This window comes from Cydia pomonella, chromosome 20, assembly GCF_033807575.1.
Source record: "Cydia pomonella isolate Wapato2018A chromosome 20, ilCydPomo1, whole genome shotgun sequence".
NCBI lineage: Eukaryota > Metazoa > Arthropoda > Insecta > Lepidoptera > Tortricidae > Cydia > Cydia pomonella.
The window spans coordinates 3,656,545-3,673,766 of NC_084722.1; the positions used below are offsets into that span (position 1 = coordinate 3,656,545).

General features: G+C 38.1%; 2 protein-coding genes across 3 annotated transcripts; both read right to left on the reverse strand.

The window, feature by feature from the left end:
- Window positions 1-569: 569 nt before the first annotated feature.
- LOC133529036 (trypsin 5G1-like) lies at window positions 570-6,237 on the reverse strand. 2 transcript variants are annotated; one of them, XM_061866623.1, is made up of 6 exons: window positions 6,019-6,237; window positions 5,060-5,225; window positions 3,497-3,764; window positions 2,126-2,239; window positions 1,004-1,111; window positions 570-840 (listed from the first exon to the last, which is right to left on the reverse strand). In XM_061866623.1, exons 1-6 carry the CDS (start codon window positions 6,077-6,079, stop codon window positions 811-813), a joined length of 747 nt encoding a protein of 248 aa, XP_061722607.1. In that variant the 5' UTR covers window positions 6,080-6,237; the 3' UTR covers window positions 570-810. The 2 variants fall into 2 exon arrangements, with proteins under 2 accessions (XP_061722607.1, XP_061722606.1); XM_061866622.1 differs by having other exon boundaries at window positions 570-1,111.
- Window positions 6,238-8,187: 1,950 nt separating this feature from the next.
- Window positions 8,188-17,047, reverse strand: LOC133529299 (serine protease 1-like). The gene is made up of 4 exons (XM_061866996.1): window positions 16,873-17,047; window positions 12,630-12,834; window positions 10,560-10,854; window positions 8,188-8,389 (listed from the first exon to the last, which is right to left on the reverse strand). The coding sequence occupies exons 1-4, from the start codon at window positions 16,928-16,930 to the stop codon at window positions 8,204-8,206; spliced, it is 744 nt and encodes a 247-aa protein (XP_061722980.1). The 5' UTR covers window positions 16,931-17,047; the 3' UTR covers window positions 8,188-8,203.
- Between the last annotated feature and the right edge of the window lie 175 nt (window positions 17,048-17,222).

Here is a 17,222-nt window from a genome sequence, read left to right on the forward strand (position 1 = left end):
TTGGGAAAATTCTTGTGATGCAATTGGCATATTTTGTGATCTCTCTAAAGCATTTGATTGTGTGGAGCATGGAACGCTCATTATGATATTAAAACACTAAAGTCTATCAGAAAATGCCCTAAACTTTATATCTTAATATTAAGATATGAAGATATAAAGTCAATAGAACACAAACAGTTGTTTTAAACGAAACCCAGTCTAGCGGAACTATAGTCCAATTAGGAGTACCACAAACGCAGCTGCTTCCATAAGCGAATTAACTCACGAACGCGAAGCGGCGCGGCGCGGTGCGGCGGCCCACGGCATTCGCGTTCGCAATGAGATCGCCCACGTTGGACACTTCCATAGGTATCAAAGGATTTATTCACCCGCGCCGCGCCGCGCCGCTACGCGTTTGCAAGTTCGGTCACGTAAGCCGCTGCGTAACATGTTTACTTAAAGCCCGACCAGAAATAGTTATATGATCATTCTCAAGAGGGCGCTGTTATTCTCATAGGGTGACAGTTCAGTTTGGTATGAAAAATTGAAATTCCGTAATATGGCGCGTGATAATACCAATACATTTACTGGTCAGGTAAGTATATATGTATATACTTTTTACAAGCTTTTATTTAACTTGCTCTATTAGTATTTTATTTATGATGTAAACTGTGGGGTGTAAACACTAAAGTGTGGGTCAAATCTTGGATACAATGTTAATCGGATGACAATGCAAAATTATGAGACATGAAGCTGATCTAATGATGGAGACAAGAGTTGACAATGGGAACTCTGTGACAAAACAACGCAAACGTATTGTGTTTAGGGTTGTTAGAATTGTCTCGATGAGTTATTAGTTGCCTGTGGAAAGAAAAATACATATAGCGATAAAAGCTTGTAGCAATTTTTTTTTTTTGCAAGAAACTTATAATATATATTTTTATATATATCTTCTTCTTTCTCATTCATACTAATGAAGATTCTTTAAGATGGTAGTTTTAATCCACTTCAAGTACTTGTTCACCCTGGTGTGTCTCGTCCCGATGAAGCCGCACGGGGTGTTACGTTTTATGCCTCCAGATACCACCCCGATAAGGACACGGCCGTAGGTTAGTGGTCCTCCGCTATCACCCTTTAAAAAAACGAAAAATTCTGGAGATTGATTCTAATTTTAACAATTTGTTCTGGTTTTGATACGACATCGATCTTGACAATCGTCTTGATGATTGGCGTGCACCTCACCACGTATGGTGATCCCAGTACTAGGTTTCTATACAAATAAGGTACCGGAACTGAAAACCGTAATAAGTTATAAATCTGAATCGGGCTCCTGGTGTCAAACCAAGCTAACTCTGCATAAGTGCCACCATAAAAGATGACTCACGCTAAACCAGGCCGTGTCCGGGCCGAGGAATCTGACACGTCATTTTCTAAGACAGCTGATCGGGAACACGTGCTGCTTTGCCGGAAGCTCCGGCCCAGCCCTGGCCCGGTCTAGCATGGGTCATCCTTAATCGAGACATTTCTATGAAAACACTTAAAAATCAGTGCAAAGTTAGTTTAGACGCTCAAGATTTGTTTACTAATCATCTGAGGTGTTGGTAAAGAAATTGTGCAGTAATTTTTCTAGGTGAAGGTACCTAGCTGAGGTTTGGATCAAAACCATTTTTACCTACTTAACTACACAAATAGAATATAAATCCTCTTTATTGCACAACTTTAAAATATCATTTACAGGAAGACAGACAGAGGTGACAACAGGCAGTCATATGCTAAAGAGTGATCTCTACCAGACAACCTTTAGAGACCTACTTAACATAATTCAAATCAGCTTCATGCAGCTGATCCCCTGTCTGTAGCTGGCCATAATAACAACTTACCAGCCACATCAGATAAATAGTAGACCTCATCATCACAGGCCTTTGCATCTACTGCAGACGATTTATGCATTGCTTTTTAGACAACGGGTTTGGTGACTGTGCAGGCCGATGCGTGAACGGCATGAACTCCCACATTTTTGGCAGTTCTAGTCCTGGTTTGCTTTCTGCGACACCTGCTATCTGACGCACTAAACTAGACTTGGTTGCATAGCCTTATAGTAGACCTACAGCTACCCTATTATAGATACTAAATATTGAAATCTTACATGGCAAGATGTATGGCCTTGAAACCCGGTGCAAATGATAGTCTTACGTTGTCCACGACATTCTTCCGTAGATATCGGGACTGTTACCAGTCGCAAGGCATCTTGAAGTTCGTGCTGTTGAAAAAAAAAAACTGAGTTAAGATTCAATTCCGTTTGCGAAAGCATTGCCACAGAATAAGTAGTAATACTATCGTACAGAAAAGAAACTTCCTACAAAACCGAAGTTTGACAGCGATTCAGGTACGAATGCTACGTCTTTCTAATGTATGGCACTATCTAACTTATCTGATGTGCACGCAAAGGGACGTCAAGTTGTGCTAACCCCAATAATTGCTCGAAGCAATGCTGAGCTGAACGGAGCCGATAATGCCCGAATGCCGCAGTTTCTCCCCCTGGCTACGTAGCATTGCAGCATGCGGTATGCTGCGGGCGTTGTTCCCGACGTTACTGTTAATTTTGATAGATAAATTTCGGTTTTTTGCAACATTACTGTAGCTTTTATAACACTTCGTCACTCTTTTTACCAAGGAGAATGGTAATGTCATATTTTGGAAAACGCACGCTGCAATTCTGTGCGATAATGCTTTCGTATTCAGTTTTTAACATTATTTTTAATTGAAGTATATCTGAATAAACAGATAAGTTTTGAGATTTGTTTTTTTATTGTTCTTTATGTATATTCAGATTCACGAGGTCTTTCAACCCTAATATAACAATTTGCAAGATGCAGAACTTAAATAACGTTCTCAAAATTTCTGGAAACTTTTATACATGATGTTTTTTTAAACTCCGTTAATTTCATTTAAGGAAACTGAATGGCATAGTATTTTTTTTTTCGTAAAAAGTAAATAAGCGCTGCATATAGCGTTAGTGTGACATGGGCATTGGGATACAATGTTATTTAAAAAATTTGATGTAAAAATACGCAAGTAGGTATAACGGGTTAGCACTGATTGACTAGCACGATATTTTTTCGCGGATTAGATTATTTTTTTGTTTTAATTAGTATGGATTTCCGCAAAGTAACGCCTAATTCTATTCATTACAATTTAACTTAACCAAACAATTGAAAACTTTGACATATCAATATCATTTCGAACATCGAATTTCCGAGACTTGCGTTTAGTAGCAAATACAACTCATAACTCATATTAAACACTAATTAACGTGTTAACAAGCTCTAAGGTACGTGTACACGTTCATAAGGGCCTTATTAGACAAAAAAGAATTTTTGGTTATATTCGAAATGGCGTTAATTAGAATACCAGTGTATTTGAGAGTGTAACTTAATTGAAGCTCTTAATTTCACTAAATTTAATTAAAACACTTGTATATGAAGTGTCTTTCTAAAATATTTCATTGGATACTTACACTGTGTTCGGTATACCCCCATCCAGTTAAGTTGACCAGAGTACCTTCTTCTAATTCATAACGTTCATAAGGCAACGTGGCTCTATTTACATTGCTTCCAAAGTGTAAAGGATCTTTCAGTTTCAACAAACATATGTCATTAATATCATCAATAGGGTCGTATTCCTCATGGCAAAATTTCTTTTCTGGTTTGATGACTACTCTGTTTGCATTCTTTAAACTGTCGGTGCCGACATATACCCACCCAGATAAGGGGATAACACTATTTCTGAAAAAGAAAACACAACTGTTAAATTTACTGGAAATAGGTTGCTGTAAAAAGTTTTAATGTGTTTGTCTTAACTAGCACTCACGATTTATTATGAGTAGGTTTTAAATATTTTTAACTATGGCCTTATTGTATGGGGTATCTCTTTGAATGTCCCGACCCCGACAGTATTCAGACTGACGTGCAGAAGGAACAGTTAGAAGTTTTATTTTACGAGTCTATTTTTCAGCAGTGAGACACAATAATATGCTCAATCTCGGTGTTTTTACGGATCTTGTGGATGCAACCTCGCTATTACCTGCGAGACTAACGCCCACCGCCTCAGCTGGCTTGGTCACGTATTAAGATTGGATGAGGATCGCGGCGCTACATGGGTATACGGGACGCTCGGTAGGGCAAACGTCGATCAGCGTCCTAGGTAACGCTGGCGCTGGGGCGATGCGGTTGAAGCAGACTTGCGCGATTTCCAAGCCTATAACTGGCGTGAGATTGCGCAGGATCGATACAACTGGCATTTCGTGTCGGAGGCCAAAACTCATTTTGGGTCGCTGCGCCATTAAGTAGGCTCCAAAGAAATATGTGAGTAATACTAACCAGTAGCGGAGCATCCGCACAAGTGGGTTCCCAACGGTTTCCATAATTAGAACAAAAAATACAGGTTACAAGTTATGAAGAAACATCAGACTAAATCAGCTATGAGGACCTTGCCAAGATGACAATCATACATCGACTAACGCCAAACGAATAGAAAAAATGTATCGAATGACAGATGCTACGAAATCACGCAACTCTTTCTATACATTATTCAAGTATCGATTGGCGTTTTCTATCAACGATTATTATCTTGGCTAGTGCACGTGGTTTGCCCAAACGGCTATACGATAATAAGGCTAAACATATGCTGAGACACAGGCGACGCAGATCCAATCCACGCAGCGCAGGGCAGAGCAGATTTTGTAAAGTATGATACATCCTTGCACAACAGCGTGCGTAGCTAAAGACCGTAACGCTTAGCCTTAATACTTACCGCATGCAAGTTGCATAACGCTTAGGCTACATGCTTACCGCATGCATGTTGCGTATAACGCTTAGCCTACATACTTACCGCATGCAAGTTGCCTGACGCTTAGCCTACATATTTACCGCATGCAAGTTGCGTAACGCTTAGCCTAAATACTTACCGCATGCAAGTATCGCAATGCTTAGCCTACATACTTACCGCATGCAAGTTGCGTAACGCTTAGCTTACATACTTACCGCATGCAAGTTGCGTAACGCTTAGGCTACATACTTACCGCAAGCAATGTGCCGCAGTCAGGATGAACCTATCGCTGATGATAGTGCCTCCGCAAAAATATGTTCTATTATTATTTTTGGGTATGTATAAAGCAGCCATGAAGGGCACTTCTTTAATCGAGATCTTTTTTCCTCCGTAGATTCCTAAGTTATCACTGGTGCTAGCTGCGCGAAATATGAAAATGTATCTTATTATTTAATACTCTTAATTTTCAATGAAAGTAAACATCATGTTTTACAATCCTATGCGGCAGAAACAATGTAGACTATTCGTTTTAGATTTTTCGGGATATATATTTGTATTGTTCTAGGAATCTATTCAAAGTTGATAACTTTATATGTACTAACAAAAAATAATTCATTTCCGTTGGGAGGAGTCAAATAAAAAAGAAAATTCATATAAAATATCGAGGGGTTGATCATTTTTTCTTTAATATACATCTACCTATTTCTGTTTATGGTGCAGAAAGAGCGTTGGCAGCCTAGCGGTAAAAGCGTGCGACTTTCAATCCGGAGATCGCGGGTTCAAACCCCTGGTACTAATTAACCTTTTTCGGAAGTTATATACAGTCAGCTGCAAAAATATATATTGAGAGAATTGTCTCCTAAATATGGTACTACGCTCTTATTACACTGGAATAAGATGCTATGGGACATATTTTTGAGTAAGATGTGTACACCCATATTTTTACACTTGACTGTACGATATATGATTTGATATTTAGCTGTCGCTTTTCGGTGACAGAATAATCGTGAGGAAACCGGACTTATCCTAACCTGGCCTATAGTTTCCCCTCTAGGTCGAAAGGTCAGATGACAGTCGCTTTCGTAAAAATTAGTGCCTACGCCGTTTCTCGAGATTAGTTGCTAATCGAACCGCAGGCTCTCGTGAGCCCGGAGAAACGCTAGGAAGAAAAAGAGGATACAGAAAAAGTCATAGAGATATACCAGTACTTACCATAACCTCGTGGAAATGATACAATAAAAAAGAAAACTAAGAACAATTGTAGGCCAGCCATGTCGAACGTTTGAAATATATTTACTAAGTTTTTACATTTATAACCAATGCACAGCAAAATAATTAGTTAGATAAGGTGTTCAAAATTATTAATTTATTTTATCGTACAATTTATTAATAGATGTTAATTACTTTCATAACTAAAGGGAATAATTGAAGAACCACACTAAACAATAAGATTTATTTATTTGGCACATTTAAGAGCAAGAGGAAATAAGTTGACATTAACACTTAGAAAATAAGTTTGTCTAAAATGAAATTTATGATACAAGTTTTTATTTGCTAGACTTTACTAAAACCACGATGGATTGCTGGGTATTGATTAAAACATGGTGAAACGCTTTTCAAGTTTAGTCTTTCATTAGCTGCACATTTACACGATAGTTCTCTGCTAGACCGCGAGCCAGGAACAGATTGCCATGACCAATCGCCTCCCGGGCGAAAACTCGAATAGTGGTTAGCGGCTATGTATGACGAACCCTCGTGGACGTCAGCTGCCGCTCCGATGGTGGGTTCAGCAATGGCAGCCACCGGAACACGTATAAAAAATTTGTCATCGCCTCCTGTTTGATACTTTGTGTACTGTTAATGACAGTTCAGATGCGATTGTCAGCCGATTGTATCGCGATGGTAAGAACGTCAGCTGGTCGTATGAACGTGTAAAAAATAAGCGCTTTACCTTTTTATGGTAGTAATAACAAAATCGTGAAACTTTGCATGTAGCATTCCATCAGGCGATTTAAATAAATCAAATAAATGGATTGCGCAATTTACACATTATGCATACTTTGCGGTCATAAAGTAGCAAGGCGCGTATTTTTTGACATGTTCATGTCAATCAATGACGGTTTTTTCACGGAGATACAACCGGCTGACGCTTTTTTAAATTTAAAACAGCATCTAAACTATCATCTGACAAAGTATCAGCCGGGAGTCGATGACTGACGACATATGCTCCTGGCCCGCGGTCTATGCATAATAAGATAATATGCTAAAATCACACTCAATAGTACTTTGAACAACATTATTTAGCAAAAAAACTATAAAAATAGTCTCTTGTCTTGTCTTCGCCATCTTGAATCTCAACAACTTTTTTGTCAGTTTGATTGTCATTTTCTATCAATAATTGTCATCTTTTGGAATTTGGAAAATAACCTTTTGGTGGAATGCAGTATTCATTCAGAATGGAGTATTTTTTCGGAGGAAAATTATTTTAAAATAAAACAACCAGTATTTTATAGTTCGTTTAATCCCAGAAAGGTACTCTAGGAATACAGTGGAGCTAATATCAGGTGAATTTTTCGGGCTGGTGGAGTGACGAAAATTCACCTGGCGCCTATTTCTCCAACCTGACAATATGACACTTGATAGATTCCAACAAAATACTAATCGTTCAGGCTCCGTGGCGAATGAAACGCAACTGTCTCTGAAGAGTGATACCTACCCTTTGGAGCGTGAACGACTGGTAATTTGTATACGTATCCTGTACATTCCTGAGTCGGTAAATAAACGACGGTACATAACGTCAATGTTTACTTGTTAAACCAGCAATGTACGGTGCATTGTTAATATCTGGCGACAATTGTCAGTGTGGTGAAACAGGGGCTGTTAACTCGACTATAATAGCTTACAAGTTATCGTTAATGGTAGTGGCGATCCAGTCAAGGTAGCTGTTGACTCTGACGTAGACGGCACCATTGGGCTGGCCACACCCTCGGCCGTAGGATACGATCCCGACTTGGACGTTGTACCGAGTTAGAGGACCTCCGCTGTCACCCTGTTTAAAAATAAAGAAGGGTCAGAAGGATGAGTAGAAATAAACACTTTTACTAAATATGCATGGTGCAAAGCAAGGACATATTGAAGTTCAGAGTTTAGTCTCGCCAAGCAGTGAATTTATCTACTTTTTCTTTATTTCTAAGCAGGTGTAGATTATTCTGCTTAAAACAAAATCAATTTGGGTCAGAATCAGATCGTTAGTGTTTGTCGTTTTCGATCAAAATAATGTTTTTTAACAGTCCACTTATCTCGGTGATTACGTGACCCTTTTTCGTAAAGAAATCAAAGTGGTGAACGCCTTGGCCCACACCCAGATCGTTTTAGCATGAGTCGTTCTTAATCATAATTAATAATTAAAGTGGCCCCAAATGCCAGGTAATGGAGAAAAATCTTGAGTGCTTACCACGCAGGAATCGTGGCCTTTATTTCCGGCACATATTTGCTTTGCAGTGGTAGACGGATAATATTTTCGGCAATTCTTATCCGAAATAATTGGTACCAACACTTGACGCAAGTCCTCTACAGCGCCTTTCTGTATGACATAAAAATGTATTATTTTTTATTTAATAAGTTTTTTGACAGAAAATACATTTTGTTCCAAGTTTTTGTCGCTGACTGTCCTTTTCTTTTAACATGCAACAATTGAAACAAGCCCAAACACAATTAGGTTGCGTTGTTTTATTACAGATGTCCTATTGCAGATCAGCTCAATGGTACCATAATATTGCATTGTCAGCCAGCTTACATAAGTATACAACTATACACGTGTTCCAGCTCAGTCAAATAATGAGATGTGGGTCTAATACAGCTTTCATGATTTGACAGACATTGCAAGTTAAACCTTGGACAAAAATCTAAAGTATTTGATGGACATGTGATTTCTTTGAAAATAAATCCAGTAGCCCTATTTATTTTTGTCCCTTATTTACAATAGCCCTATACACTGTGCTTATCCTTGGGTGCATTGCTATAGTGCATACAGGGATAATCGACGGTTGGTGTCACATCACAATTAGTAAATTGTGATGTGACACCAACGTTGGCTTCGGCCCCACGCACGCCTTCCAAATGTCCGGGACCGGTCCCGAGATAAAGTAAAGACAGATAATAATAATAATAATTCAGCCTATAAACGTCTCACTGCTGGGCACAGGCCTCCTCTCATGCACTAGAGGGTTTACTAGGTTAGGTAAATACTCAAACACATATAAAATAGTCATTAATTAATTAGCATTTTATATAGCATGTATGACTTAGTCTTTTTACGCCATCTGTCAAATCCAAAAACGCCATGCCCAGGTCAATCAAATATCAAATATCAAACATTTATTCAGCAAATAGGCCACAGGGGCACTTTTACATGTCCATTTTTACAAAAAAAAAAAAACAATTACAAATATGGAATCGATGAAATAATAAATACTTTATTAGAGATGTATACTGTCTCTAAATGTCAAATTACACAAATAAAACTATGATAAAAAAAAACCATAAAATACTAAAATTCTTTAGAGATGTATAAGTCTCTGTGCAGAGATAAAATATAAAAAAAGATATTAAATTATCCTTAGAGATGTAGAGGGTCGCCAAGGCTTGAATTCTTATATAAATAATTAAAAGACAAAAAAATAAAACAGACAAGAACCGAATGAAGTGTCTCACGTTAATGCCACTCAAAAGTAAAGTTACATACTTTAACAAAACATGTACGCCGTGTAAGCTTAAACAGACCGGTCTCCACTAACAGCACCCGTTCACGAGTATGACGCGTATCTCAGCCATCGCCTCTCTCAACCTTCATTCGGGAAAGTGGCGACCCGATCAACGACGCCACCGTAAGTAAAGACTTTTAAGCGAGCATGACATGTTCAAGCTGCCGGGTTGTATTAATATAAATATAATAAAAAATTTGTGAGATACAACATTTGTGCTTGTAAGTTACATTAAAGACGGCATAGCGCCACATAAACGCGACTACATATTATTTATAAGGAGTGCCTACCTATAAAACTAAATTATAAATTTCCGAATCATTAAAATATGTATTAAAATAAAATGAAATCTTAGAGGTATATAAGGTCTCTAAGTGTCCAAAACTAAAATAATACAATCAAACGAGAACATGATGTTCTCTTGTGTCAGTTCTACTGGATATCTCTGGCATAAGCTACCAAATATAAACCGTACTGAAAAATTTGGAAGGTAGAGGTAAGAAATGCAATTTCCATAGGCAGAACTAATGCAAAAGCGTCCAGTTGTCAGCTATAAATAATAGTTCCAAATCTCTCCACAGTAGCGCTAGAGTAACTAAGAATGTAGGCGTTATTGACGGAGAAAAGTACGCTATCTATGATTTGATTTTTTTTCAAGTAGGTATAAGGTATTGTAGCGCCACCTATTTAAGGTTTTTTAATGACACTTTTTGGTATATTCCATTCCTTACCTCCACCTTCCATACAGAAGATGTTGAAGGTTACCTTGACAACGTACGCCATAGCACTTATTAGCATGACTTACGGTGCCTTTATAAGTTCTTGGCGTTCAAAGTGTTAAAAAAAATTTGTACAGCTGTGGGAAACTGAGGGCTTACCGTGAACCACGTTCGACGTGTTACCTCTCTGTCGCTCTTGTAAATTCGTACGTAAGTGTAACAGGGAGGCAATACGTCGAACGTGGTTCGCAATAAGCCCTCAGATACTTACACTATTTTCAGTCTTTCCCCACCCAGTAACGTTAACCATAGTTCCCGGGCTTATCGAAACAGATTCATCAAACGTGATCAATGCTATCTTGTCATTATTATCAAAATCACTTATCGGCTCCTTCAGTTTCAGCAAACATATGTCGTTGGCATGGCTAGGGAACTGAAACTCGTCATGGCAAAATTTTTGCTCGGGTTTAATGAACACTCCTTCTTCGTCAAACAAGTTTGATAAACCAATGTAGCCCCACGTGTTTAAAGGTTCTTCGGCATTTCTGTAATATTTTTTAAATTTACTGAAGTTAATGTTGAACTTAAACCAGGGTTCGAATTAGAGTGGTGCCGTTGTATGAGAATCGTTATCGCTAGAGAATCTTCCTCCAACTAAAACTATCTCAAGAACGCCACGGCACAACCCTACTTTGAATATTAACGGAATTATTTTAAAACAAATTAACCAGCGGGGACCCAGCGCGCATAAGTTTTTGCAGAAATCGCGAAGCGTCTGGTTGACGCTATTGGTGACCGAAGAGCTGGCGGCTTCCTCGCACAACGTATCAGCATTGCGATACAACGAGGAAATACCGCCAGCATCCTTGGTTCAATGCTTCAAGGGCCTATTTTAACTTAAGCTAGTTGTAGTCATACCACTGAATATATTTATTATGTATAATGTTATTGTAAATAAAACGTTTGTCTAATTCCTTAACCATAATTTACATTACATAAACTTTTAGCCTCAGATAGCGTCAAATTACGGAGAAACATGAAGGAGTAAAACTATACTGAGTTTATTTTGTTTAGGTACTTAAATAAATGTAAACAATGGGTTTATACATTTTCGAGCAGGTAACTGAAACAAAGATATGCATAGAGGGTTGTTGGTGCCTACACTTATGTATAGTAGCGAAAGTTGGGTATGGCAGAAGAGGCATCATGGCCAAGTGAATGTAGTGGAAATGAGAAATTACAAGATAGAATTAGGAAAAATGTGATGAGGGAGAGAAAGAAAGGTATGTTGAGATAGTTTGGACATGTGGAAAGAATGTGTGAAAGAAGCTTAACAAAGAGAGTGTATAAGGGAGAAGTAGAAGAGGGAGCTTGAAGGGGTAGACCTCGGCGGACTTTCTCTGATCAAATCGGGGAAATCCTGAAGAAAGGCCAGGTCAAGAGCGCCCTAAACCGACGAGCGTGTATGAGGAATGTTATGAAAGTGAAGGAAGCAAAAGAGGTATGTTAAGATCGTAGTAAGTGGAAATCCGTGGTCTCTGCCTACCCCTCCAGGAAATAGGCGTTGCTTGAAACATTTGTCAATTAACTAACCAAATAGAAAACTGCCTGGACCTGTTTATTGGTACTAATCATACACTGTCAACGTTGGTTGAAAATTACAATTACTATCAAAATTAAATATGTACAATAAATTAGGTCAATGGGTATACAAAATTTTAATTATCGATTCGAAAATAAATACAATAGTAAACGAAGGCAGCCCAATTAAAAATTAAAAACTATAATAATAAATAAAACATAAACTATAAATGCAATTATGTAAAGTCAAATGATATGGTTTTTTTAGGGACTTTTATTCATCAAAGAACTCGTTTACTGTGTAATTCGCCTTCATCAAGGTAGCATTTTAAGTTTATTCATAAATTGACGTTCCGTGTTAACGTTTCTAATAGCACAACAAATCCATTTAAAACCAAAATTTTAATTGCATATCGCAAAAAAAAAACTTAAAAAGTACAGTGCTCTAGAGGAGAAACGTATCATTTTCTGTGCACTTTTTAGTTAGAACAACAGCGACCCACTTTTAGAGCATGAGCAATGAAAACTAAATTAGGTAATATTGATTGATCAAATTACCCCGAGATATTCCTATTAGCAAATTAGCACGATTATAGCAGTTTCATTTTTACGTTCAGTAAGTAATATAATCTGTAAATTAAATTGACTTGAAGAATATTCTTGCCCAATAAATAATATATCTTATTGTGGTTTGTTTACATACAATACCTAAAGAAATACACTGTAAAAATCAAGCTCCGTGGCATGCCACAGAAGATACTAATGTATATTCAAAATAACTAACCGGAAGCAATGCGCAGCAGTCAAGATAAACTGTTCGTGGATGATGGATCCTCCGCAAAAAGACGTATTTCCATCTTTGTTCGCCGTCCATAACGCAGCCATCCAGGGAGCGTCTTCGATATCGGTTATATGACCACCGATAATGCGCTGGGTGAGATCATCTGAAGCTGCCACTTGTAAAACTGTAAATATAACAGCTATTCCTACACCCTTTTTAAATAAATAGATGCATAGGAAACATCCATGACTCAAGAACAAATATGTGTGTTCATCACACAAATGGCATCAGGCATGCCAGAAAATTGGCGGTGCAGACTCAACTTAAAAAAAAACAGAGAGCTCATCAAAACAGATTTGGAAAGTAGTAAACAGACACCGCAACAAAAGTAGCGGTAAATCGCCTGAAAATATGCTATGAAGTAATCGGACAGACAGACGGACATGACGAATCTATAAGGGTTCCGTTTTTTGCCATTTGGCTACGGAACCCTAAAAATGAAGATCCAAATGGGCAATTCTCAATTTTAAACGGTCCCAGCGCTTTTTGTACAATGTTCCTGGAGCAATTTTGTGACGAAAGTGTTTCAGATAACACTGGTAACCTTGCTCTGTCAATACTTCGTACACACGTTGAAAGAGTAGAAAATGACATGGTGTTTGAGCAGGTGGACCCACAGGAAATTACTGTGATGGTCAAGAAACTAAAATCCAAGACATCGAGCGGGTATTATCAAAGATAATGTTGATATATCCTAGCGGGTCCAGTGCGTTGAAAATACTGTATTTCCAGACCAATTCAAGATAGCTAAAATTTTACTAGTGCACAAAAAGGGTTCGAAAACTGATCAGAATAAGTAAGTAAGTAAGTAAGTAAATATTCTTTATTGCACCACAAAGAAGACAAATTTAAAAAACAGATAACCCAACTAACTATAGGCCCATCTCACTTTTACCTACACTATCCAAGCTGCTTGAAAGAGTTATGAAAGACAGGCTCACCAGGCATCTGTATCTGAATAAAATTATAAATGAGAGACAGTTCGGGTATCAGAAGAGTAGAGGCACAAATGACGCGATTAGCACTCTCATTGCTGACGCAGTTGGCCAACTTAACCACAAGAAAAAAGGGCGGGAGTGCTGCTGGATCTTAGCTCCGCTTTTGATATGCTCAACCACAACATACTGCTATTGAAGCTGGAGCACAATGGAGTCAGAGGCAACTCGCTGGCCCTATTTCAGGCGTCTCTAACAAATAGAAAGCTCTTTGTAGAAATACAGTGGAACCATGATCAACATGAAAAAGTCGACAGATCACGCATTCGTATCGAGGGGTTCCACAGGGCTCCATATTAGGCCCTACTTTCTTCATTATTTTTACCAACGATCTAATTAATTACATTGAAGATAATGTCCCCGACACCACCTTAGTTGTTTTTGCGGATGATACGAATGCCGTTATATCAGGAAGCTGCATATCAGAATTAAACATTAAGGTTAATTATGCTCTGGGAACATTCACGAGGTGGTTTCAGGCTAATCATTTCTGAAAGCCAAAATGACCAATGTAATGTTATTTAGAACCACTGCCAAAAATAAAGATGCATTGCAGATTTCCCTTGAGGGCGATAAGATAGATCAGATGGAGGCTGCTAAACTTTTAGGGGTGTACATTAATTCCTATTTAAACAAGAAGCCTTAATTATCTGCTGTGATAAACGCAGTAAATTGCGCATGCTATGCCCTCAGAAGTCTTAGGGATGAGTTGTGATCGACTCAACTGAGAATGGTTTACCATGCACTGGTCGAATCCAAATTGCGTTATAGTATCCAACTCTAGGGCAATAGTTACAAATATAATGTACAGTAAACTAATGTGGTAGTGTAAAAAAACACTCTACCCTCGCAGTTTACTCATACATACAAACTATACTACAATACCTTAAAAATAAATATTAAGCTCTCGGTCTTCTGCTGGATATGTCTAAAGCGTACGACAGAGTATCCCATCCAATCCTCTTAACGAAGCTGTATGAAATAGGTATCCGAGGCAATGCCTACTACTGGCTTAAATCATACCTCAAAAACCGACCACAATTCGTACAAATAAACATATATTTCGGTTTATTTTTTACTCCAAATATAGGACTCGGTTGTGTTTTTAGATAACGACTTCGTATTATTAGATTGCCCAATTAGAAATGAAATAATTGACAAAGAACGAAAAAATACCGTTTTCGTTCCCATAGATAAAATACCGGTTTCCGATCCCTGGTACAAATCGAACATCACCATACAGACTCTGGACAACTGCAAAAAATACAATCTAAGTGGATTACAATTAACAACTCCATCCCCCAAGCTAGTGTCCTTGGATGCGTGCATTCTTAATATATATCAACGACCTCCCAAAAGTCACTAACCATAAATGTATCCTATTCGCGGACGATATATCCCTCTTTTCTAAACACGAAAACTACTCTAAATATTTTTCATGTATAAACGTAGCGTTCACTAATATATCGGAGTGTCTACGAAACCACAACTTGGTAATAAACACAACAAAAACAATACAATTTAGACTATATCAAAAACGACCTCTTGATCTAACACCAGTTCTAAAGGACCTGACCATCCAAGAAGAGGCTGAATGCAACCTTTTAGGACTAACTATAGACACCCATCTCAACTGGAAAAAACATAAAGCAAAAAAACCAAAATTATCTTCTTTCCTTTTCGCCTTCAGCATACTAAAGTCTAACACACCAATTGCGCCTTGTCTGCTTACTACGCATATGTGCAATCCTGGCTGAGCTACGGTCTATTGCTCTGGGGCCATACCAGCGACGATAACCTATTAATCATGCAAAAAAATGCATTCGCATATTAATTAACACTCCCCACTAGACTGAAAATTGTAAATCTCATTTCCAGAATCTTCGAATATTGACCCTCCCCTCACTATACATTCTAGAAATAACGACCTTCGTAGAAATCAATATAAATCTTTTCCAGTATAGTAAAAGTGAGCGCCTTAAGGACATCTTAATGCTCCCAGAACCCGTTTTAGATATCTTTAAAAAAGGACCATATTACCGTGCGATAAAAATATATAATAGGCTACCAAAGGTTATAAAAAACATACGAAAAGTACATTTATTTGCAAATCGACTCAAGACTATCCTTATAAAAAAATCATACTATTCTATAGACGAATTCATGCAGGACAACGATATAGATATTATATAGTGGTAGCTTCACAATTGTCGCACGAATTAGTTAAAAACGAGTATAAATTCAATATCATCAATTCATAGCTCATGGGAGCCTGGGGTCCGCTTGGCAACTAATCCCAGTAAATGGTGTGGGCACTAGTTTTGTATAAATTCAATATAATAATAATAATTCAGCCTATATACGTTCCACTGCTGGGCACAGGCCTCCTCTCATGCGCGAGAGGGCTTGGACTTTAGTCCCCACGCTAGCCCAATGCGGATTGGGGGATTTCACATACACCTTTGAATTTCTTCGCAGATGTACGCAGATGTTTTCCTTCACCGAAAAGCTTGTTGGAAAATATCAAATGATATTTCGTACATAAGTTCCGAAAAACTCATTGGTACTAGCCAGGATTGTAACCCGCGACCTCCGGATTAAAAGTCGGACGTCATATCCACTCGGCCACCAGCGCTTTTCAATATAGAAAGTAAAAAGTAAAATATCGTTCGGCCCTTTTAACCTCGTCAAAAACAAAAGAGAGAAGAGCGTAATGAGTATATTTAAATGTTATTATATTAAATTTTATAAAACTTAACCTTTTGAACGCTTTTCCACACGTGTCAAGAAATGCCATGGACGCCAAAAAGTTAACTGGTGAAGAGCGAATATGAAGCTTAACTGACAGTAGGAAAGTCGCTTTGACAACGTCCGCCATAGCCTTTTTAATGGTCATTGGCGTCGCGGGCACGACAGACGATGACCGTTTTAGTGGTCTTTGGCGTTGAAAAGGTTAAAGGACCGACCTGTCGCTTTTTGGTGAAGGAAAACATCGCGACGAAACCAGATTAATAAGGCCTAGTTTCTCCTCTGGGTTGGAAGGTCAGATGGCGCTAGCTTTTGTAAACACTAGTGTGCCTACGGGCATTCTTGCTTCCATCACAGGCTCCCATGAGCCGTGGCAAAAACGCCGGGACAACGCAAGGAAGATGAATAAAAATAGTCACCTGATCCTGCTAATAACACACTTATAGCGACTAACGCCATTGTCAGCGAACGCGCCATGGTAATAAACCTGACAAATTCTACAACGTATCAAATTTTGGTTAATTAAAAGTGTTTATTACAAATGCGACCTGCAATTTCCATTTCCTTAATTTATACCGAACAAGAAGTTTACTTTAATTACGTGTATTATCAGCGTTGATAAGTCAAGTTTATGATCCCGTTGAGCTCGTTTTTACGAGTTGTCGATAATAATCATTATATACTTAATTGAGGCGGGCATGATACTGAAAATATACGATATATATTAGTTTCACAGTTTTTTTGATTACTGTTATGCAGTAAAATTTAA